Source organism: Cupressus sempervirens, chromosome 11 (genome assembly GCF_028749045.1).
Source record: "Cupressus sempervirens isolate cs-2001-9-10 chromosome 11, ASM2874904v1, whole genome shotgun sequence".
Taxonomy (NCBI): domain Eukaryota; kingdom Viridiplantae; phylum Streptophyta; class Pinopsida; order Cupressales; family Cupressaceae; genus Cupressus; species Cupressus sempervirens.
The window spans coordinates 54358460-54385170 of NC_143128.1; the positions used below are offsets into that span (position 1 = coordinate 54358460).

The window sequence follows — 26711 nt, forward strand, 5'->3', positions numbered from 1 at the left end:
CCATGAATTCATGATAAATAACCAACTAGCTGAAATAGCTTTAAAATATCAGCATAACGGTTAAGTAGCATGTTATCTTCATATGAAATTATAGCGACTATCTATCTTACCATTTTGCATGATTATAACAAATTTTTAACTATCAACCATCTTCACGTGAACCTCAATGGCTATATGAACTTTTTTAATTGGGTCAAAAATTGGGATGTAACATTAATATTGAACCCAACATAAATATTTTAGATTTATATAATTTAGTCAAATTCAACACAAACCCATATCACAACACATGATTTATACATTAAAACAAGTTACCTAGTTTACAACGCGGGCTCATGAAGATACATACAATTATAATACATTGTGGAATATTTATTTCTTGCATTGACGGATTTATAATACACTATAAGCATTGTTATACAATGACAACAACATTTGAAAATGCAACAATATTCCTTAATGATGGAAATAATGATTGCACAGCCACAACTACAAGCTTAAAAACAATACTGGAAACAACTATGATGTCATGCAATTTCACTATTGTTGAGATTTGTCATTGGGAAAGCTTAAATATTAGCTTTGGGTGACATTGCCCCTTTGGCCAAGAGGGTTTTGCTCCTTTGGTGCATGAGATTTTCAAAATTTATGTCGTTAAAACCTCTAATAGATCCACATGTATTTGTCCTTGAATGCATTCAAACGAAAGGTGCTCAAAAATGTTTTTTTGTTGAGGTTTTTACTTTAATTCGTTAATACCTAATTGCATTAAATTCAAATAACTCGACTGGTACATGACAAAGAGTGCCTATAGCTACTGATGTTTTCCTTAGACTCACACCCAAAACATACATCCATGTGCAAAGTAAGGTATTGTGGAGGTATGGAGGAAGATACGAATGTCCCCATCCTTAACCTAATAATAAAATAGCAATGAAACTCATGTGTTGGGTATTATGGTAAATCAAAGTTATATTAATCAAAGGATATGAAAGCTCCTTGTATAGTTTTACAAAGATAATGTTTCTAAAAGAAACAATCGTGAACTGGAGATGAAAATAGAAACTACCGAGGGGAACTAAGATGACCATGATAGAAACATTACATTATAATAATACCCTGCCTTAATGGTCATCGTTCTAACTACCCTATACAAAAACATGTGCAGGTCTTTTGGTCATAAATGCGTAGAAGGCTGTCCCCTTCTGGTTGTAGATGCATAGAGAAGGTTGTGTCCTCATGTGAATGCTCTGGGAAATGAGCTTGTTGTTGAGAACCTCCTAGATTTTACAAAACCTACAAATGATTAGGATAACCAAGATCCATCCAAATTGATGTTGGGAAACAAAGGTATCATTCTCTGTACTTAGAGACTGATATGAAAGAATTGTGAGTTTGAGAAAAATTGCCAAACCATTTTGCAAATGAGCACTACGCCCCCAAAGAACTTTTGCAAATGAGAACAATGACTCAACAAACAACAAGAAGCCACAATGTTTGTGGAAAATTTTACAACAGCCTCCGATAATTTTATTTCGGTTTGTTTTGAAAAACCTTGTGACCAGCAAGACCAATCATGATTTTTTTGAAAAAATCTGAAAACCCCAAAATTATTTTTGAAGATAATTCTAAAAAAACAAACACAACTTTTGAGGCAGAAAATCAATCAAAACCAAACACAAAATCCAATATACAAATTAAATACAAAACTTTGTTTTTAAGGAAAAGAGGTAAAACCCTTTTACAAAATGATTTTTAAGGTGAAAAATCGTGCAAAACTCAATTTAATTATTGGGAGGAAAATCATAAAACCCTTCCAATTTTTTTTGAGGAAAATTAATTAAAACCTTTAGATTTTTAATTAAGGGAAAAAATTATTAAAACCAGCATAATATTTTTAAGGGAAAAATTATTAAAAATCCTCCAATATTTGTTTTAGGGACAAATTTATAAATCCACAAACCAGAGAGCTCCCCCAAACTGCAAAAGCCCTAACCATGGTATACATGAGCAAACCCTAGCTGAATAGAAATTCGATCCAAAATGCGAGCCAAAGCTCTTCTCACATGCAATATACTCTAAGGGTCTATTTGGTAACAAGAATTGACATGGAATTAGGAAATGCAAATACTCGAATTCTTGGATTCACTATTTGTTTGTAAAAAATAAAAATAGAATTAGGATTTGCCAATTCTAATTTTAGCCCTAAATTGGCATAGTAGTCTTCCCTTAGAAGGTGGAATTGGGAAACCAATTCCAATTCCACCTTTTCCTAAACTAGATTTGTTCCATGGTTGGGTCTAGTTATTGGCAAAAACATTTTGTTTGGCTCCACAATCATTGAGCAAAGAAATCGTCATCTGTTGCCATATTATTTGAAAGATTTGTGGGCACGAGATTTGCCAAGCTGGGTGATTAACGAAGGTGACCCTCTTCCCGAACCTTGTGCCTTTGTTGTCATGGCCGCACCCAAATGTATCTCGCAAATTTAAATCCCCGCCTTTCAATTTGGGGGAACTAAAGGTGAAAAATGTAGAGAGAATTCCATTGGTGGAAGAGAAATCACCATATGTGTAAGTGTATTTGAAGGCCTTGGATTTCTAGGAGAATTCTGAAGGAGTAGAGGGAGTGAGAACAATGAAGAATATACAAGACATATCGACAATAGAAGCAATATACAAAAACCCTTAGATATGAATGGATGTGTAGAAAATACACACAGATTTCACACAGCTAGCAAAAATTTTAGAGTCCCGTATACAGGAAATTAGTAAAAAGTGGGTGCAGAAAACTCTTAAAAAAATGGAGCATGGCAGATCTCTAGCATAGTGAAGTTTCAAGGAAATGATTCATCACATGGAGCATCATGGTAGAGATTTTCCTCATAATAGACCAATACAATATGCAGTTGCATTTTTATATACAATAATGAAGTAGGAAATTACAAGAAAAATGGGCATTCCAATTCCAATTCTAGAAACTGAACACAAAAAATTCATCTTTCCACTCATCTTCTAGGTGGACCAAACAGGTCCTAGTCATAATCCATAAATTATTTTTTGGTTTTGCAAGTTCTAGAATTAAGCTAATTCCAATATTGCAGAATTCAACATTTCACAATTCTTGCAACCAAACAGGCCATAAATCACATAAGATGAACAAGGGTTGAGTATTGAGTTTGACTATTGAAATGTTGTATGTTAAGGTTCTATGATGTTTAAATGGCATGTTTTATCCATGATTTCATATGAATGTAATGCATATATTCAAATTTCCCTATATATTTTAAATCTTCCCTATATTTATATAGCCATTCCCAATCTTGGCAAAAACAATTGCCATCTTAGAAACTCGAACGTTTTGCCCCCTCCTATCCATGTCCTAGAAATTTGGGGTAACACTACCATAAGCAAATATGATGAACAGGGGTGTTGGCAGTGACAAAAAGATAAATCACGGAAAAACACTGTAGTGTACAAAAATAAAACTAGTCATCCGAAAAGAAAACCAACATGGGTCAAAGAGAGAGCTGTTGTAAGTAGAACATATTGCAAAAACAACACAAAAAGAATTCTTGACATGTCCAACAAATATAGGTTCAAACAGAGCCAAACACAACCTAGAGACAAAAAATGTACAAAAAGATACATGCGAGTTGAAACCCTCCCGTCACAAATCTGAAAATGCAATAATTGTGGCACATGGGCTGGAAAAAACTTTAAAAATGTGACTGAAAAAGGATGATAACCCACGAAGAACACAACAAAAAATTGTCTCTGTGTGGGTTGAAATTGTTGCAACAAGTGATAAGAATAGGAAGAAACAAATAAGGTTGTTGCATGCCCCAAAATAGCACGATTTGAGTGGGTACTAAGAGGACAACACCCAATCTTTTGTCATGTCTACCAAAAAACAACCAATGCATTTAAACTTGAAATGCTCGATTTGTGGATGGGAAAAAAAATTCTATAACAAAAATGGGTTGAAAACACTTGAAAAACACAATGGTATCTTGACTCCTACTTCGGCTAATACTTGAGTGTTGCTGTTGCCCCAATGAGATAGGCAACATACTCAAGAAAAACACATTTTTCTTTTATAAAACTCACTTTTTTAATTTTAAAGTGTGCCCCTTGCTCCAAAGTCATGTTACCATGCTTATTACTATTTGGTAGTTAATTCCTGCTATGTAAGTCATTTGATTAGTATTTGGTAACATTAAGAATCATGAAATTTAGAATGTTGTTATAGTAATGCTACATGCTGAGAATCATATAGCTGAATGTTTGGCCTCCAAATTCACCTTAACATGCTTATTACTATTTGGCAGTTAATTCCTTCTATTTGGGCCTTTGATTTGTATTTGGTAACATTACATTAATAATTGTGAAATTAAGAATGTTGTTATAGTCATGCTACATGCTCAAAATCATATAGTTGATTGTTTGCAAGTTATGGGGAATGTTTGGAAAGTGCATTGCAAACCTAGAACATGCATCTTTATGTCATTTTGTGGCAATACATCACTGCTAGGTGGGTTTTGGGTTGAGTTGGGTCCTTCGTGGAAGATTTGTTGAATATTGGAGGTTGCATCAAGGTGCAATCTTGCTGTGACAGACCTATATCATGATTGAAATTGTTTTTCAGACCTTTTCATATTTATATCAGTCCATGTACAATGAGCTGGATGTGTAGTTTTTAGAATTAAATGATAGAAGCATGTTCAATTTTGAAGGCGGGTTATTGTTCTTGTTTCTATTGACAATGACTTCCAAATTATGTTCTTGCATATATTTCAATGTTGTATGTTATTATTTTAATATTACATGCATATTGACAATGAATTCCACATTATGAATGCATATTTAGTATTGAGTTTGACTATTGAAATGTTGTACGTTAAGTTTCTATGATGTTTAAATGACATGCTTTATCCACATTTCATATGAATGTAATGTATATATTCAAATTTCCCTATATTATATAGCCATTCCCAACTTGGCAAAAAAAATTGCCATCTCAGAAACTCGAACCCTCCACCCCCTTCTATCCTTGTCCTGGAAACTTGGGGTAACACTACTATAAAAAACAAAAATATATTTGGTGGATTGTGAAAAAATACTAGAGGAAATATTTAATTGAGATGAGCTCAAGTGAAAAATCATTGGGGCATTTATAGTAATGTCCCATATTCAAATCCTTAAGAAATGTATTGCATGCTGATATGTGTCAATGTTGAGTGTTTGAATTGTCTAAACTATCACATCCAATTTTGTGGATTGTGTACCCCAGTGTAGAAGACCAGATGCAAGTCCTTTGGGTATTTAATGGAAGAGATGCCCTTAGATTGTGGTGTCTAGGAGTGAGAAGGCTCCACACAAGAAGAGCTACATAGCGCAAAGAGGTCAAAAAACACTAAATGAATTTGTGGAAATACTAACACGACAAAGTATGGAGATAATGAGTTTATAGGAGGAAAGCTCAACTCGAAATAAAAAATTTCATTTAACAATGATGTAATGCTTTGTTACAATATAGTTATAACTTTGAGAACTCTCTCCATAATACTGCAAAGTTCCCTTTCAACCATGCTCCAAAATACTTTGAAGCTCATAGAAATGATACAATAAGACACATCATCACTCCTTGAATTGGTGATGGGCTAAATATTATATTGTCCATCTGGGATCTTCAACCATCTCAATTGATGATGTCAATATGCTGTAATTGGCCCTCCTATTAAGTGGCTTATAGAAATCGTCATTTTAATTTACTTGACACATGTGAAATTCTTGGAATAAGTCCTACCAACAGTGAATGTTGTTTTTCCAACAATTACAATGTACACTAAAAATAGATAAAACATCCGGCAAATTGAAATATGATGCATAAAATAACTTTACAAACAAACTTAAGACTAATATATATGATAGAACTTAATTTGTTTTTGGCATGTTTTTTCCCACTACTAGAGTACATAATTTTAAATGCAAGATGACATGGAAGTGGATAATGTTTGTAATCTAATCATTTGAGTGTTAATGCAGCTAGAACTTAGTAAGATCAGTTTTATGTATGCCAAATGGCAAATGGAAATAAATGCAGATAATGGCTAGTTTTCTTAGTTGATTGACTCAGACTGAAGTTCACTATGCTTATTAATAGTAATATTCAATGGTCTTGAAATTTCTTAATATTCCAAAATGGTGGTTTAGAATTGAGATTATACAGATGTTAACATCTTCCTTTTTCTGTAAGACTTTCATTTGGTTTCTTTATCATTCTCTAGCTTGCACTTCCTAAATACTTGAAAGCATCAAAATTCAATATTGTGATCTTGTAGTATTCTTGTAGTTGAATTTTTCTACTGTCATGCTGATATTTGCAGGTTCTTGGGAAAATATGGGCAATAGCACTCAAGTACCATTTTAAAATGCCTCCATACTACACCTTGGTCTTACGTTCTGTGGCTTCCCTAGAAGGTGAGGTGGTTTAGCCTTGGGTGGACTCGGAATAGTTATTGGCACTTTCATGGCCAACAAGTATTTATTTCTGACTTAATATGTTTATCGATAATGAAGAAGAAATATCTTCTGAAATACTTATATTGTCAGCCATCTAATCATTGTCTTGTCTAGTATGGATAGAGAAATAAACTCTTAATCGAAGGCAGTCCAGTGATAGTCATTCCATTTCCCTGTACAAATCTTGTATTTTTGCCATGAAAACTTCTCTTACACTGCATAGAACATTGTTAATGAAAATACTAAAATTGCATGGATCCGCTCTTCTATTTTATTTTCATATTATTTAAAGTATCTGAATCGTCTTCCTCAAGCTATCGTTTTTGGAAACCAAATGATTTGTTATCGGAATCCGAATCGAATCGCTGTGGAAACATACAAGGTTGAATTGTTTCAGACAAAAGAGAAACGATACTAGTCATTTCAGATGATGGCGTGGTGAATCCACGTCGATTCCAGATCGACTTTGACTAGCAAAACGACAAAAACAAGGAAAACTTGAAAGTTAAAATCCAATGCGGTCATTTATCAGATTTCTATATTGTTTTATCTCACATCTGCAACCTCCATATGCTGCTTCCAAATGTGACTGCTTCCGAATCTGGATGGACGGACGAGTGTAAAACATAAACCTGTCACTGACCTCCAGGACGGACAAATGTATTGCTGCGACGAACGAGTATTTCTTGAATTGACCAGTGTACTGCTGCAACGGATGAGTGCTGACGAAGGAGAAGTTGGGATTTTGTTCTAAAAATTCTACAAAGTTTGGTACTCTAGAAGTTATTGTAATCTGCAAATAAATATGAGTAATGTTTAGAAGTTTAGAAGTGAATTATTTAGGTTTTTAATAAAAAATCCACAACTTCTAAACTAAGTGTAGTGGAGTATTAACTAATGTCTCTGTAGAATATAAACCTAAACAAATTAATAAATATGATGATAAAATTTAATTTATTACTGACTTATATTTATTTATTTTGTTTCCTATTTCTATGTATATAGTAGATATGAATATCATATATGTAAAAGTTATTTATTTACCATTAGTTTTTCATGTATTTACTATTTTTATTTCAAATTATATATATATATATATATTGTTAAATGATAAATAAAATTAATTTATAATATAGATTTAAATGGTATTAGTATGTTTTTTTGCAACAAACACACACAGGTGTGTGTGTGTGTGTGTGGACGTACGTATACCCAAACCCAACCCCTAAATTTTTTTCTGACATACCAGCATTTTGTCCCATGTACCCGTACCGATTCCTATACCTAATTTGGCTACTTAGATATTATTCAATTTAATAAGCACTTACAACAGCAAGCGTATATTAACGATACAACAAGCTTAGATATATTAAATATATCTATCTGAAAATTGCTAAGATATGAATCTTGCAGCATGTATCTTTGATATGTGAATATGGTATGATAGGTCAATTGAGATTTATCTCAGGATCCCTCATTGATGTATTTAATATATCTTACTAAGCAATGACCATTTGTAATGTCCCCGTTTTTGGCAAGTCTATCCAGTTAATGGAGTTAGCTCATCATAGTGACCCTCGTGAGTTGATAGGGTGATTTGGGGGTCTTGGGTGCAGAGTTACTAATTTTAGTAAGTCTTTTTTTTGTATTTCTATGGTTGGCTCTGGCAGTTGGGTGTCACTTGCAATGGGTGTGGTAATTAATTGCATGAGCTCTTATTTATTGATTAATTATTAAAGTTGCATTTTTATAATAAAATTTTCTTACAATAATGATATTAAGAGATATTACCAAAAGAGTTGAGTTGGAAAGTTTCAAGCGTTGAGTTCTTTTGAATGAATGAATGAATAAAAGATTTTTAATGACGTCCACGAGGCCTTAAGCTTAAGGGACCCACATAAATATGAACTCATTTCATTGGAAAAAGAACACTTGCATATTTATTTGCTTTTGTTTCCTTTGTGGCTTTTTCTGAGGTCCTAAATTATGATGCCCTTGCTGAAGTATAAAGGTCTGAATTTTGAGTTGTTCCATTGGATATACAGCTGAAGTATTGTAGATTTTATTCTGAGTTTGCATTGGCAATTGTACTAAGGTATACAATTGGTCATTTCTCCTACTGCTTTATTGTGGCTAAGAAGAGTTTTGTGTTGAAGAATTTCACTGGCAATGGGAGACTATTATTAAATCTGTACTCGCAGTTTTTGTTTGAAGGCATTGGCTGATTATTGAAGGATGACATTATCTATAGGCAGCATTTGGTTAGATGAGATTCAGATTTGCATAATTGGGAGGCTGTGAGTCATTTGGTGACTGGAAAATCTTCATTGCAGGGCTGACGATCAACCTATCACAGCCCTGCGATCTCATTACATATCTGCAACCTCCTTTCTACAGGCTGCATTGATTGTTCAAACGTTATTTGCAACCTGCGATTGGAATTTGAAGGATTGCAAGCTGTAGTTTGGGGTTTGTAATCAGATCAGGGCTGCGATCTGAAATTACAAATTGACATCATTCATATTGCAAACAAAATATGCAGATTTGCACCCATCCTAGCATTACATTCCAAGTTGTGTTTGATATGGAAGCTAGTTAGTTATTTTATATTTCATTTCCAGATTTATTGTGTCTACCTGCAACACTTTTGTGTCATGTCCAATAAATGAAAATTTGTGCTAAGGCATTGAATAAAGTGGGGAGTTGCTCATTAATTGTTTGTTAGTATTCTGATATCAATTTCCAGTCAATTTGTGAATGTATCAAATTATTGAAAGAGTGGAGAATCAATTCCCATATTGGTATTACATATAGTTATGTGCATCTATTCATCTCTAGTTCATTTGCTTGAGTTTCGAGTTCGCTTGCCAAGTGTTCAACGAATTGTCGAACATCTTAATAATTGATGTATTTGGGAGTTATAACCAGCTAGGGATAATTACACTGTAGTCATGACAGTGATGTAATGAAGAAATACATTATTTCAAAACCAAAAAATAAATGATTAGGTGCCAATATAACATCCCAGATGTACATCCAAAGTAATAGCCCAATTACTTTTTTTTCATATTTCGCATGTAAATGATTTTTCGCCAAGGCTACTTCAAACTCAATGTAGCGTTGACACAACATACATAATAAAATAATTGTAATCATTCATTATAATTATAAAGACTTGCTTACTTAAATAACAATAAAACATATTTAGTAATTACTTTTGTAGTTCTTGATATTGATAATGGGATCTCTAAATCCAACACAAAGAGTAACAAACAAATTAATTGGTCTAAAATGTTAGATAGCACAATGTATATACTGTAATCATTTAATTAATTTTTTTAAATTTGAGGTCATTTAAGGATTATTGGTAAGAACAAAGTAGCTTTTCTTTTTGAGATTAAAGGAAGATGCATAAGTTTTGTAGACAGTCTAACAATCTTGAAACAGCGCTTTGATGCTTGCATACATTTTTGGACAGATAAGACCATATAAAATATCATTCAAATCATCCACTCAAACTTGTTTTTTCTTTTTGATAGGTAACATTATTATTTATTGAACTGTTAGGATCACATCTGGGGGACCCCATCCCCTTAGTAGAACATTACATTTCTATTATCCATTGTGTAGACAAGCCTATTTATCGCTCTAAACCACTCCAAACCCAATCCCAGACCATCACCGACGAAGCCAAATATCTCGTTATATCTCCCAAATAACTACCTTATCTCTCCAATCTCCTTATATCTCCCGACAACATCCTTATCGCTCCAAACTCCTTATATTTGCTTCCCATCATTGATGGCTAAGAGCAGTAGGATCAGCAGAATAGAGCAACAAGTGGCAGCACCTCCATGAATAAACACCATAGGTGGACAGATAGGTGGGTCCACCATTCAACAACATTGAGGTGGCATGTAGAAACTGCACACCAAACACATCACCAGCGGAGGAAACACGGCCATCAACACCCTCGGATAACACTTCAAATGAGCAAACCACCTGGAGTCAAAACTAAGACCTCATACTACCGAGGCTCATGACATTGTTGTCACATTGTGGGGTCATCCCCTTATATCCACTCAAACTTGTTAGCACACCTTACTTTATCTCTTTTTGGATTGCAACATTTGACTTTTTTTAATGTTTGCAAGATTGTTCTAGGCAACTTCCATGCTAAATGAGATTCTGTGCAAATTTCACTAAATATTTACTTTATATTGAGTTCTTAATGGCTGGCCGTGAAAACAGAAAAGGTAGCAAAGGTTTTGTATTACTATTGAATACTTTATGGTCTGAGGGAAGTAGTTAAAACTTTGCGGCTTGGTTTGCTTACATTGACAAGGTTTTTCTATCTTATCAGGGCAATGTTAAGGGAGGTAGCATTATTTAGCATAGAATAAATGAAGTGGTCTTGAAAGATATTTGTGAAGAATAAAACAATTTCATTGGCTATTTCTATTGAAAAAGTGTTTTTAAGGACAGAAGATGTTAGTTGCCCAGTTATGAACATCCAATAGACATTACACTTCCCCATAACCACTTATATCTGTAACTGTAGGTAACTTCTCTTGGTGAAACTAGCCAAATTCATGCAAATTTGAAAACCCTGGCATGGGAAGGGCTTCTTCAGTGTAACTGTTTACTAAAAATAAGATGGATTAAAAGATTGAAATCAGCATCACTATGACCAAGAACATTCAATAAGTAACATTGGGATGTCACATATTATGAATGTGCAAGACAGTAAAGCATGTCTTCAGATCTTTTTATATGTATAGGAATCTTGCCCATTATTTCTATCATTTTTCTGAGACATTTCCGACAGCCATTGAATATCTTTATTTGAATTAACTTTGTGACCATACACATAATGTCATTCAAGAATGCACTCAAGTTATAGCTTTGATTTCAGGGCTGGAATATAGAGGATAAGGAGCAATTGCCTTCTGATATGGCTCATATGTTTGATCAGCTAGTGGATAATGATAGGGCTCTCTAGAGCTCTCTCAGCTAGGCACTTTGTTTGTATCTCTTTTGTAATTGTATAAATTTTTACTTCTCATTTAATGAAAAAGTTATAGCTTTCATTTGACATTTTCCTCCATGCTATATACATTAGAAGGTATTCTGTAATATTTATGGTCTAATATATATACACGCTAATTTATAAATGAAAGCTCCAAGTTCCCTTTTGAACATTCAGAGATCTCCAAATGTTTGAATATTATAAGTGATATTAACACGACAGTATATATATAAGATCATATATTGACCTCTTAATAGCATGCCATTTACTGGAGCGTTAATATTAGTTATAATATTTGAACATGTGGAGATCTCTGAATGTTCAAAAGGAAACTTGAAGCTTTCATTGTATTCAGCAGACTTAGTGTTATCCTTCATTTATTCAATGACCTTTTAAGATACAAAGAAAACATCTGTAGGTCAGATCATCATCATTTTGTTGGTTTCCTAGCATTCCAGGTATCTTCCATGTTCTGTTTCCCATGAAAAGTTAGAATACTTTATATGTATTGATATAGGGATCCAGAGAACTTCTTTATATCCTTGATGTTGTACTTTTGTTTTCTTAGAATGACTATACAACCATAAGTGATTTGTTCGTTCATAAAAGAGACTATTGTTACATCCCTTCCTAGTTATTCTTTTCTTTTATCCTTGGCATCCTGCTGAAAGATGAAACCATTTTGTTCTTACAATGTTTTTACACATTTTATTGATGTTACTTTTCGGCAATGTGGCCTGTTTAAGTGTTTGATTTTGAATAGAAATTTTAGTGGTTCGATTGTAAATAGAGATACACTGATCTTCTGCAAGATATGAAAATTCTGTTTTGGCCATGCTTGGCACTTGGAGTTAGATTGTTGAAATTTAACATTATGTAGATTCTTATATAATCCTTAATACAGTATTGATACCTTTTGTCAACAGGTTTGGCACTAGCAGCAGATCCAGATTTCAAAACATTTCAAGCAGCCTATCCTTATGTTGTGCATCGGCTTCTTACCAATAATTCAATTCGTATGAGAAAGATACTGCACTCAGTATGTATTTTGGCATATCTTAAATAGATCTGCCTTCATCAATTATTTTGAAGTTACATATATTTTCTGTTATTTTATGTGTCCTCTTGGAATTCCAGACAATGATTTTTTATGAATTAGAAATCAAATTTGAACTTTAAGAGAAACAGAGTTTTGAGATGCATGCCACATTAGTCTGACAATGGTTTTCCTTTGTTACACCATGCTTTCATGAAAAAATTGTCTCAATGTTCTATCATGATATTTAGAGGCATTGTCAAATCAGCATTTGATTGTAACATGCATGTACCACTTGTATAAGCTTGCTAAATATGTGGCTGTAATCTAGCTTGCTTTCTTGTGACTGCAGCTGGTACTAAATGAAAGGAAAGAATTTCAGTGGCCTAAAGTTTCTTTGTTCTTAAAACTAGGAGGACAACAGTTCAAGTAAGTGGATTGTAATTTATATTTTATGTAATTCTTTACTGCCTATTTCACTATTTTTAAACCTTGTGTATTTTCCATAGGAGTCATTAACCATAGAAGTACAGGCATTCCCTTTTTATTCTTATTCCGAATACATTCTGGATCAGTAGGGTTCCAGAATTGATAGTTTCTAGGAGATACCCTCCTTAGATGATCACTCTAATATGCACACAAAACTAAAAGTCAATATTAGTGACATGAATCAAAGACAATAGGCACAAATTACAGTCAAAGCTTCTAATTTGCTCTATCACAATTGCTTTCAGTCAAAGCTTCAAATCCAATTGCTTCTTTTATTCACTTTTCTTCCAAATTTGTACTACACAATCAAAGCTATGCTTGCACAAGTTTGACAGAGCTTTCTTGCATACGATAAAAGATGATTTTTACAACGAGTGGATGCTCCTTTATATAGGCAAAGGAATTGAGAAAAAATGAGGAAAAAGTGAGCAACTCAACCAACTTTGACCTTTTCTAACTAAAACGAGAGAAATTATTGGATTACATGTCATAAGGATATGCAATTGAATTACATGCAATTACATAATTTCATGCAATTCATTCTCTCCAACTATAAACATGAAAAACATGTTAAGAGTATTAACCAAGATAAGCTTACAGGTCTGACAGCACAGACCGTACTTCCTCTTAATAGAAATATATCTCTAATGTTGGCATTTAATTATATATATATATATATCCTATAGGTGCCAAGTTAGGAAGGGTTATATCCCTTGAGGGACATACCCTTTAGAAAGTATATATAAGTTGTAAATGCAGATTATAGGACACAGTTACAGCAGTCTACTCCTATAAGCATTTTATATCCTGTAATTTATATCTGAGATTCTCTATCACAATAAAAGGTTAAATATTCAGTATTGTATCTGCATTATAATAAGCACTAATTTCATCAATATTCATAATACTTAGCAGAAACTTTACATGGTATTAGAGCTCTGGTAATTGAACCTAGGCTCTGCTAAATTTCAGTAATTAGACTTTGTACACATCAAGCAACAATCTTCTATCTTCCATGGCTTACACAATCAGACCCGATGACAAGTTTGATGGGAAAGAGCACTTTGAAGCCTAGAAGTTCAGAATCATGATGATTCTTGAAGAGACCAATGTAAAACAATTCATTAATGGAGCATCCAAACAACCCCTAGTTGAACCTCACAAATCTATTTGGAGCAGAGGAAATAGAAAAGCTATTCAAATCATCTTGGATGGAGTTAAAAATGATATTGTACCGATGCTTACAAAACATCAACATGCCTTTGATATGATGAATGCATTACGAAATGCCTATGAAGTAAAAAATGCAACCAAAGTTCTTGCACTAAAAAGGCAACTGAATAACATTCAGATAAAGAAAGGAGAATCGATAAGTTTTTACTTCTTAAGAGTAGCCAACATTAGAGATGAACTATCAAGCATAGGAACCATCATTAGTGACACAGAATTAACACTTATGGCGATAGATGGATTGCCAGATTCATGAGAGACATTCGCACAAGGAATAAGTGCCAAAGATTAGCTCTCGGACTTTAACAGACTCAAGAATATTGTCTTCAAGAGAAATCCAGAAAACTAAAGAAAGGAGGGAAACCAAAAATAGAAGATGAAGAACTTCACGTTATTAATACAAACTCCTATAAAGGCAAGAAGAAGCATTTCAATAAGAAAAAGGGAAATCAAAAGAATGGAAAGCCCAAGAAAGATCTATCTAAAATAAAGTGTTTCAAATGTGAAAAATTTGGACACTATAGGTCTAATTGTCCTGAAAATTCCAAACAATAGGCAAATTGTACAAATGTCATTAGAGAAGAAGATACTTATGATCTTGAGAACCGTGTTTTGTATTGCTCTCTATCAAATGAAATTTCAAATAAAACATTAGTAATTGATAGTGGATCTTCTAGACATATAACGGGATACAAAGAAACTCTAGATTCTTTATCAGAAAAGGTTAATGGCGAAGTTACCATTGGTGATAACTCAGCACACTCCGTTGAAAGAATTGGAAATTGTACTTTGAAACTAAAATCAAGAAATACTCTTCTTCTTAAAGGTGTACTCTATGTACCAGGGATTAAAAGAAACCTAATTTCAATTACAACACTTGAAGATGATGGACACAATGTTGCATCCATGGATGGCAAAGTATTAACTTGGGCTAAGAACTCTTCCATCAAGAAAGCAAAATTAATTGGTCAAAGAAAGGGATATTTGTATGAATTGAATATAGAATCTAGTCGATCCATTCAAGCCCTAGTCCACAAAGCTGAAGATTCAAACGAAATATGGCACAGAAGATTAGGGCATCTAAATTTTAAAACTTTATGAATGATGGAAAAGATGGTTAGTGGATTACCCAAATTAAATAAAGACCACCCTAGTGTTTGCAAAGGGTGTGCTCTAGGTAAAAGCACCAGAAGTCTCTTTTATGATAGTACTAAGAAAACAAATAATGTACTAGAATTAATTCGTTCAGATTTATGTGGACCTATGTTTGTTCTTTCTCTTGGAGGATTCTAGTATTATATCTTGTTCATAGATGACTTCTCTAGGAAAACATGGATTTACTTTTTAAAATGCAAGGAATTAGAAGAAATCCTACAAAGATTTAAAGAATTCAAAGCATTAACTGAAAATTTTTTAGGACATAAAATTAAAGCCCTTAGAACTGATAACGGAGGAGAATATAACTCAGACTTGTTTAAAAGGTTTTGTAAAGAATCAGGGATTAAGAGGGAGTACATTGTTCCTTATAACCCGAAGCAAAACGGGGTAGTAGAAAGAAAGAATAGGACAATTATAGAAGCTACTAGGGCTATGATTTTTGACTAAAACTTAGAATATTATCTTTGGGTAGAAGCCTCTTGTACTGCTGTATATATTCAAAACAGAACTCATCACTCCTATTTTAAAGATAAAGCATTTGAAGAAGTATTTACTAAAGTAAAACTCAATATAAGTCATCTTAGAATTTTTGGATGTCCTGTATATATCCATGTTCCCAAAGAAAAGAGAACCAAGTTAGAACCCTCTGGGAGGAAAGGTATTTTTGTAGGGTATAGTGAAACTTCTAAAGCATATAGGATTTTCATACCTAGACAGAAAACTATTGAACTTAGCAGAGATGTAATCTTTGAAGATCTTGCATTCAAAAGAGCCATAAGTTCTAATGAAACTTTTCCTTTATCTAGTTCTGAAAGAAATAGTGAATCTGGGTCCCAGAGGGAGAACTTAGAAGAAATCGAAGATGAAATTCAAAATATGAACTTTGAAGAAAATTCAAAGAAAAGGCCACTCTGGGCCATTAAAACAGTTGAAGCAGCTCAAGACTTTGTTGCACCTTCCAAAATAGTTAGAGAAAGCAAAAGACCTAAAAGATTTTTTGGTTATACAGCTAACATAAGTGATTTATCCAAAACAAAGCTAACCAATCCCTCTAATGCTATTAAACATACAGCTTGGAAATAAGCTATGACAGAAGAATACCAATCTATTATGAAAAATGATGTTTGGGAAATTGTTCCAAGACCTAAAGGAAAATCTTTTGTTTCTTCTAAGTGGATATTTAAAATAAAGCATGTTGTTGACGGTAGTATTAAGAAGTATAAAGCCAAATTTGTAGCTAGAGAATTTTCTCAGAAAGAAGGGATTGATTATGAAGAAACCTTTGCTCCTGTTGCCAGATATACCTCTGTAAGAGCAGTCTTAGCAATTGCGGCATCAAAGGGATGGAAGGTACATTAGATGGATGTGAAAACTACATTCCTAAATGGAAAGATTTCAAAAGAAGTATATCTGGAGCAACTTGAAGGATTTCAAACTCATGATTCTAACGCTTTTGTTTGCAGGCTCAAGAAAGCTCTCTATGGGCTTAAACAGGCTCCCGGGGCCTGGTACGAAAGAATTGATAAGTATCTCACCAGCTTAGGATTCTCCAAGAATGAAGTTGATGCAAATTTATATTATAAAAGAGATAAAGATGATATGGTACTTCTAATACTGTATGTTGATGATCTACTAATAATAGGTGATGATCATCTCATAGATCAGTGCAAGAAAGATCTAACTAGAGAATTTGAGATGAAAGATTTGGGACTTCTTCATTACTTCCTAGGACTGGAAGTACAACATAATTCTGACAGTATCATACTAAATCAAGGGAAGTATACATCAGATATTTTAAAGAAATTTGAAATGTGGAATTGCAAACCTATGTATTCTCCAATGGAGACTAATCTACATAAACTTAAGGAAGTAGCTGCAGAATCACCATCCATAGATTCTACTCTCTATAGACAGATGATTGGATCTCTTATGTACTTAGTAAATACAAGACCAGATATTTGCTATGCAGTTAATGCCTTAAGTCAGTTTATGTGTGAACCGAAGGAGATTCACCTAGTTGCAGTTAAACACATTATGAGATACTTACAAGGTACTCTTAATCTTGGACTCAAATATGAGAAAGTTGCTTTAGACTTACATGGATTCATTGATTTAGATTGGGGTGGAAGTGTTAAAGACAAGAAAAGTACTTTAGGATGTTGTTTCAGTTTGGGATCAGTAATAATATCTTGGATATGTAGAAAGCAATTTTCAGTAGCACAAAGTTCCATAGAAGCCAAATACATTGCAGCAGCGATGGCCCTCCGAGAAGCAGTATGGCTGAGGAAGTTACTTGTGGGATTATTTGGGCAAGCTATGAATCCCACGATTATTCATTGTGATAATCAGATTTCCATCAAGCTCTTAGTGAATCTAGTTTTCCATGACGGGTCCAAGCATATTGAAATTCCTTACCATTATGTAAGAGATATGGTAAACTGGAATTCTGTAAAATTGGAATACATTTGCACTGGAGATTAGACAGCAGACATACTCACCAAACCTCTATCTAGAGTGAAGATAGAACACTTCAGGATTAGACTTGGTATGGTTGAGTTGTAATCCATTTGTACTCTCTTGATTATTAATAAAATAATTTTATTTTGTCAAGCTATTGACTGTTATGGGTTTCACCATTTGTATTCATTATTTTAAGAGGTGACGATCTTTGAAAATAATGAACACTAGTACAAAACATTATGATAGGTGACGATCTCTTAGATAATGTGCTAAATAGTAGAGTTCTACTGTAAGATCTAGATGAGTTCAAGGTCATATTGTGATGTTGACATTGCTATGTTCATGGGTCACAAATTGGATAAAGGAAGAATCTTAGTATTCTCCGGGTTTATCCTATATTCTGGTAGATCTTAAAACTCAAGATCATGTTGTGATATGGAAATACTAGTTTCTATGAAATCATAACTTGGATAAATGAAGAGATTACTCTTCAGATTTATCCTATATAATATCATTAGTGGCAGTGATTTGTCATAATACAGGTTTAGTAATATGACTTTGTATCATGTGTTCTATGATACCACATACTAAGAAGAGACAGACAAATATAGAGTATTAATTCTTGCTTATTCATCTGTATTGGTGTTGCTAGATGTAATATCTCTCTGTAGGATTATCAAGTTAAGAGGGAGTGTTAAGAATATTAACCAAGATAAACCTACCGGTCTGACAATACAGACCGTACTTCCTCTTAATAGAAATATATCTCTAATGTTGACATTTAATGATATATATATATATATATATATATATATATATATATATATATATATATATATATATATATATATATATATATATATATATATATATATATATATATATATATATAGGTGCCAAGTTAGGAAGGGTTATATCCCTTAAGGGACATACCCTTTAGAAAGGATATATAAGTAGGTTGTAAATGCAGATTATAGGACACACAATTACAGCAGTTTGCTCCTATAAGCATTTTATATCCTGCAATTTATATCTAAGATCCTCTGTCACAATAAAAGGTTAAATATTCAATATTGCATCTGCATTATAATAAGCACTAATTTCATCAATATTCATACTACGTAGAAGATCATTCTCAGCATAGAAGACTGGATTAAAAGTTTGATTAAGAGATAAGGATTTAGCAGAAACTTTACAAAACATTTGAAGAAAATGTTGAGGGTGTTGATTTTGAATGAATCATTCCTATAGATTGTTGGCAAAGGCGTTGTACCACTGCATCACAGGATCACAAGATTAGGAGTTCCTGTATTTTGTGCCACTGCATTCTTTTTGATGAGTTTCTAGTTGTGATCAAGCTTTTTCTCGTTCAGGTTTTCATGGATTCTTTTTTGTAGATTAGTGCATTTTGGAGTCTACGACACTTTGAAAATCTCCTCGATGATATCCAGATGTGAACTTGAAACAACTTTCCATTAGCACCTTTACTCTTTTTTTTTGAAGCAAATTGCCTGGTGCATTCCCACACAGACTCAGGTTCTAGGCCAGCCATTGGGAAAGTGGAGACCAAATGAATTATTGCTTCTTGAGATTTGAAGCATGTCTTCTTGACGGGATGTCTCTATTCTTTGAAGAAGTTCTGATATATCTTGAAGGGTGCACCACAACATGAAGATGAAAACATCTTCCAATGAGATTGGATCCATGAAAATTTTGAGATTTGAGTTACAATGATGAATCCATGAGGAATGAGTGTGCAATGTATGGACTAAATACTTATGAAACACATGGAATGGCTAGAAATGAACTAGAAAGCATATGAATTTGAATGGAAAGGGCCAAAGTCAAACTTCAAGGGTGGATTGCATGTGAGTAAAAATGGGCTTTTGTGGGTATGGCCAAGAATGCAAGTTGGTATGCATATGGATGCGTGCAAATGGCGACTTTGGTGTTTAAAAGTGACTTTAACCAAAATTGGGTTCTCTAAATGTAATTACATGTAAAGTGATTTACATGTAATTATTACTTGATGTAAATATGTTATTAGGTTTAGAGGATGGAATTACATGTGAGTATGGAGAATAGGTTTGTATGTAAATGCATATGAAGGATGAGATTATATGTAAATGCTCTTGGAATGTAATTGTGTATGTTGGGAAATGGACATAATATGCTTTGACATGTGTTGGTGAAATATAGAAATATGTGATGCATTTGCGTGGAAAGGTGGAAAGTGAAAAGGTGTGATATGCTCTTGCATTCTTGGAAAAAAACCCTTAACTTTTTGAAAAGAGGAAAACAAAACAACAAGCAAGCAACAAAATAAAAACATGCACAAAACAAAAATATACCTTTGGTTTTTTACTCAAACATGTCAAAAAACAATTTGCTTTCTTATGCAAATTTGAATTTAGAATTTGGGAAAATTCCAAACACTCAAAAATGAAAGTCCTCATCTTATTTAAAGAAAATTTGCACAATACATGGCATACTTTTGGACAAATGTACAAGGATGAATGAAAATATGCAATGAAATAGCAAAGGATTGAAAACTTCAACTTACTTGGTGATCAAGGAGCCAAAAGTGGAAGAATAATAGGTTCAAAGAATGTTTCTCCTCCAAATTGGAATCTTCAACCAATTGTATTGACTTCATCAACACTTACAAATGATGGCTATTAATGAGCAATCAATGAAGCGTTTTTGCAAGGATATGCCAAAAATGTGCTCTTTAATACCTAATATGCAAAACGTTTTTAACAAATACCATGTAATTGAGCGTTTTTAAATAAAAACGTGGTCTCATCATGTGATGACTCTTTCAGAGGTCTTTATTATTTCTCAAAAATCCATAATTAGGGTTTGAATTACATCTATCTATGACAACTTATAATATTTCATATTAAGTGTCATGATCATATACAGTTATATATATGCATATAACCACAATAAATATATCTATATATATATATATATATATATATATATATATATATATATATATATATATATATATAAAATCAATTTAATTTAAACTACTAAAAGTAAGGATTAATATCCTCCAAAATCTTTAGGAACCCCCTATAATTTCAGATTTTATTTTCAAAGTAAATTAAAATAATATTTTTCTTTAACTCCCCCACTCTTCGGGGCTTTTTTTGTCTTACCAAATTAAAATTACTTACTTTATACTCCTTTTTTATGAGAAAGGTGATTTATATGCCAATATCAATATCCTCCCTCTAATATATGTTAACACATATTTTCCACATTCACGTGATTCCTTATTTTATCCAGTGCTTTAATGATCTCATTCCCTCCCTCATTTTCTTTCTTGATACCTCCTTTATATACATACACTCTTCAAAATATGTGCCTTTATTTTTCTCTTGGATGATGTGGTTTGTTCTTCTCCACATCACCTTGGTATCTCTGCTTTCACAGGTATCTTCCTCTTTATAAACTTAACACTATGTTAGATTTTCCCACACTTATAATTGCACTTGTGGAAATCCTTGATGCTCAGTGGGTTTTTTCTTTGTTACTACTATATGTTCTCCTTCCTCAAATGTCGTGTACGCTACTCTGCAAACTAGTTTCTTTCTACTGCTACCAAAACTGATTTATATGTTCCTTCCAATTATTCTCTTTTCAGCTGATTTTAATGGTATTTGCCTTTACTTTGCACTTATATCCTTTTATCTGACTTCGATGCGTTTGACCATCCTCGTCAGCAACATTATATATGTGCTTGTTAACTGGGATGTGTCTCTTCTTGGTTAGGTGTTCAAGTAGAGATAATTAGTTTATTAGGTCTAATTATAAGTTTTATATTTATCATTCTATATTGGTCCTTTATATGTTATTTAGTATCTTCCTTATTTGTGTTAATGATTTTCAATATTTAACATGTAGTATCAACTTTTTATTGATTTAATAATATCAATATAAGTAAACGAGTGTAAACATAAGGTAAAGACAATTATTAAATTCTTAAATGGATTTATTTGATGAGTAAAAACAATTGTGTGTGTATATATATATATATATATAATAGATTTGTGTATATTTTTGGGGGTTCATGACACATCATGCCATAACATGAATCGTTTTTAGCATGGGAATCCAAAAACGTGATTATTAATAGCAATAATAAGGATCCAAACTCCAAAATGACTCCTTGGCCAAAAACGTGGGCTTCAAACACCAAACTAGACGTTTATTGGAAAAATGTGGCTTCAAAATGCCATGAAATGCAACCTTTTTTGCATGAAGATGCAAAAACGACCCTAGTTAGAGAGATTTCATACCATGAAATGGGCAGATCTGGGCATTTTCCCGCAAAATCGTGTTCTTCAAGGGCAAGAACATGGACGTTTTGCCCTCTTTTGCAAAATCGTGGTCTTGAGAAGCAATAACATGTGATGGAAAGCCCAAATGCTTTCTAAGAAGACCTTTACATGTTTTAAAATGCAAGGGATTTGGTCTTCTATGCAAATTGCACTCTTGGAGTGCTTTTGCGTGTTTTAAAATGCATCCTTTTTGAGTCAAGAGGCAAATCGCACTTTCTAGGACTCATTACATGTTTTAAAATTTGTCAAAACAATGTCAGTAGTGCAAAATCACACTCTCCAAAGATCTTTGCATATTTTAAAAACATTGCATTTTCATGTCTTGAGGCCTTTTGAAGTAAATCGCACTCTTCGAGGCCAAATGCATGTTTTAAAAACAATGCATTTACAAGTTTTAAGTATTTCAAAATGCCTTTCTAGTGAAAAATCACATTCTCTCAAGGCATTTTACATGTAAATGGGTTGGAAAACGTGTATTTACACAACTTAAGTGATCAATTAAACACATGTCTAATTGATTTTTGAGGAAATATCACTTAATTGGGTCAAAAATAATATTTACACTATATAGTTTAATATATTATGTGCAAATATTATTCAAAAAGTAATATTGACGATGTTTTGAATTAAAACATAAAGTAACTCAAAAATTAAATCAAACTATATAGTTGATAAAGTCACTTAAGTGATAAATTTAAGTGATAAAGTAACTTAAAAACATAACATAAAGTCAATTTATGTTATAGTTTTCAAAAAGTGAATGTCAACATGAAAGTATAACATGATTTTTTAAGTCATGCAATTTCATCTGGAGAGTTCACCTTTTGGGCACTTATTTGGTCATATCTTTTGACAACCAAGTCCGATTAAGCCCTAAGATACACCAAATCAAATGGAAAACCGAAAGCAAGAGATTGAACAAAACCAAAAGACATTAAACAAACACACACTCAAACGAGAAAAGGATGTTGAAGGCTTCAAAAATCAAGCATAGGCTTAACAAACAAAAAAATGAAAAAGATTTGACAAAAGCTTTCGGTAAAAGGATTCATTATATCAATTGGGATCGATTGATTGATTAATACTGAATAGAAAGAAAATAAGGTTTCCTCCCTTTACCCTATTTTCTTAACGTGATGATCCAAATTGATTAAGCACAAGAAAACAATTAATGCAGAAATGGATCATGTGATGGAAAATAGGGAGAGAGGGGGTTATATGATTTTTCTATTGTGGGGGAGTATGTGCTTAAATCCTGAAATAGATAAAAGACATACTGACCTTGAATCTGGAAATACTATTTTTTGATGTTTGTATGTAGTTTTTGGAAAGCCTTTATTCCGTTTTTCACTAGAAATGTTGAGATGGAGAAAACCCAGAAATCTTTTATCTTTTTGAAGGGAGGTCGACCTTGACCCTGATAGTGAGGCACAATCCTACCCTAGGGCACAATTGCACCCCAAAAATTCGACCTTGATCTGCACTGCTTTGATGAAGTTTTTGTTTGTAGATCTTGCAAGTTCGACGAAAAGGGTATCCAAACCTACTCTTCAATTTGTTGTTCCACATCTCTATCTGCAAAAAAAAAATGGTTTGTTTTTTTGAATGGGGGGTTTGCCTTGGTTAAACCTTGGTTTGGAATCAACCTTAATAATTGAATTGAAATTGTAATATGCATAAACAAAGTAAATGAAACTATTCACCTCGCTTATGTTGAAATCCTTGTGGAGGATTCGAATCCTTGAATCCACAAGTACGGATGCTCTAAATGTATGTAGAAACACATGTAGGATGTCTCAAATCAATGGCATTAGATCTTCAACACCAATCTTGAATGTATCTTTGCATAGGAAAAGGCTTCGATGAATATGGATGGAGAAATCTTTAGCAAGAGGGCTCCATAGAGATTGAATCCTTCAATAGCTAACAATGGATCTCCTTGATGGATTGGATGCTTGAACACTTGAATGCTTGATAGATAGTAGAACTTCACTTCATAGAATAATGGATGTGCAAGATGTTCGTAAAGTAGATTGTCAAATGAGGAAGAAGGTTTCCTTATATACAGATCTAGGACACTAACTCTTAGAGAAGGCCAACATTGGAGCATTAAATCCCATTTAACCTTAACCTCTAGGAATAGACCTAGATTAAATGTAATTTAAGAGTCTATTATTCCGAAACCCGAAACAACCGAGTTGGAAGCAGGAAAAAGAAACTTTCTGAAGCCCGATGTCTCGAAACTCCTGGAAATTGAAAAATGAACTCGGGGTCAAGGACGAGGTTGACCCTACCCTAGGTCAGGGTTGAGGTTGTCCTTAACCTAGGTCAGGGTCAAGGTCGACCTTGACCTACCAGGTCGTCCTTGATCCAGAAGTCAAAATCTTCAATTTCATAGAGCAGGTTGTCAGAAATAGGCTAGAAATGGAGAGAGAGAAGTAGAACAGAGGGAAAACAACCAGATCCATGCAAAGACTCATTCAAGGTGCTTGACATGACCTTGTACCACTTACTCGGAGGGCTAAACATTCTTAACACGAAAGTGCTATTTTAAGACGATACATTTAGCCCCCACTTTAGCAAGAGTATGGACTCGATGCAAACTCTTGGTAAAGTAGATCACAAAGAAAAGATAATCTTATTAAAATTAAAGAGACAAAGAGATCCTCAAGCCCCTAGAGACTTAAGTCTTTGTCAACTCTAAGATCATAATAAGAGAGACATCTCTAGAAAAAGAGAAAAATAAAAAAAGTGTGATTATCTCGCCCAATGAGAACTTATGTCCTATTGTGAACCGCACATGGAAACTGTGCAACTGGAAAGATGGAATTGAACTACCTAGTGAATGTGGCTACTCACTAGTCAACCCACCAATGATTCACTCTTAAGAATATTATATTCTATAAGAGTAAAACCAAAAAGCAGATCCAATCTTAAGGACACCTTTGACCTTAAGGGATCAAAAATATATATTTGAAACTGGAGGCATCAAGAGATCCTAAAATATAAATCCATGCTTTAAGGATTAGTCACTAATCCAAAAGGGAGAAAAAGTATCTTCAAAAATAATATATATGTGTATTGAAAAGTGTGTGTGTGCAATAAGTGTGTAGAGCGTATGCCCCCACGTTAAAGTCATTGCTAACACTTTAATAAGAGCAATGGCTTTGACGGAAACATAAACAACTCCGCTAATTACTTTTCCACTACGAGATGCCCCTAGACGAAGACAAATCAAGGGAAATAGCACATAAACATACAGAGAACACAAAAAGGATCTACCTACTGTAGGGTCAGTATGATCATAAGACAATATATATGATATTATTGCAAATGAATTAACATCATTCCTCAAAGAATGTAGAACTACAATCACAAAGGAGGAAAGATCACATATGAAATACAAAGAAGAATCTTTTCAGACCATGACGTAGAGACCAAAAAGAATCAGTGCTACCAAGTCGCGAATCCAAGAAGATTTACACAGGGAAACATGTATGAACAATAGCACAAGTACAACATAACATGGAACAACATATGTAAGAATAGAGATACATATAGAAGAATAATACAACAGGTGCCATTCTTTTATCACCTTGTACCAACAGAGCAACTTTTTTCTTGTTTACTTTATCTTTACCATCCCTTAGTAGTTTGAGGAATTTCTTTCTTCAACATGAGAATGATTGTAACCTACATAGCAATGTTAGCATATATGAGTCTCCATAGAGACTCAATAAGATGTCTAGACTTCCCACTGAAAACATCATCATTCCTAAATCTCTAGAACATCCAAAGTGTTAGAGATAAGATAAGATAAGATAAGATAATAGTATTAATGTCCAATGAAAAAACCAAATGGGTTTATAAGACTGAGCATACAAGCAAAAGAGCCGACCAAAAGATGTTGCAAAATTTGTTGCCACTTAGAATAGTTCAAGAAATCACATGTTCAAAATGGAAATTACTGTTGAGAACCAGACTGAAAGAGCCTCATACTTCTTTGGCAAAGTCACAGTCAAAGAATACATGATGTACAAATTCACATCTACTAACTAAATAAATGTTAGTTCACCATAAGGCTTCTTGAAAGGTAGCTTATGAAGGAGGCACTAGAGGAAACAAGTAATCTTGGGTTGGATGGGTCTATGCCACAAATCAATAAGGTGTTTTCTCTAGGCTTGATGGTCCAGGTTGAGGTTCCACATGATGTTGAGGTGCTCAAGGATATCCATCTTATGGGTGAGAAGGTAGTAGATAAATTTGGCTTTGACCAAGTGCAATGGGGAGGAGTCAAGCCAACTCAAAAGAGAGGAACGATTAGTAGGGCTACAGGAAGATCTAGGAAGGTTAAGGAAAGAACAAACATCCCTTAGAGTAGTGTAGGTTGTCCAATGGGTGATAGGAATATCATATTTTACAACTTGCTCATC

General features: G+C 33.5%; 1 protein-coding gene across 1 annotated transcript in view; it reads left to right on the top strand.

Annotated features, from left to right (window-relative positions):
- Positions 1 to 26711, top strand: part of ATATH8 (Protein kinase superfamily protein) — a 185237-nt gene that overhangs the window by 127599 nt on the left and 30927 nt on the right. The window contains exons 12-14 of the mRNA XM_089808697.1: positions 6389 to 6482; positions 12480 to 12592; positions 12942 to 13018. Coding sequence (XP_089664823.1) covers positions 6389 to 6482; positions 12480 to 12592; positions 12942 to 13018 — 284 coding nt within the window. The remainder of the gene's footprint in view (positions 1 to 6388; positions 6483 to 12479; positions 12593 to 12941; positions 13019 to 26711) is intronic.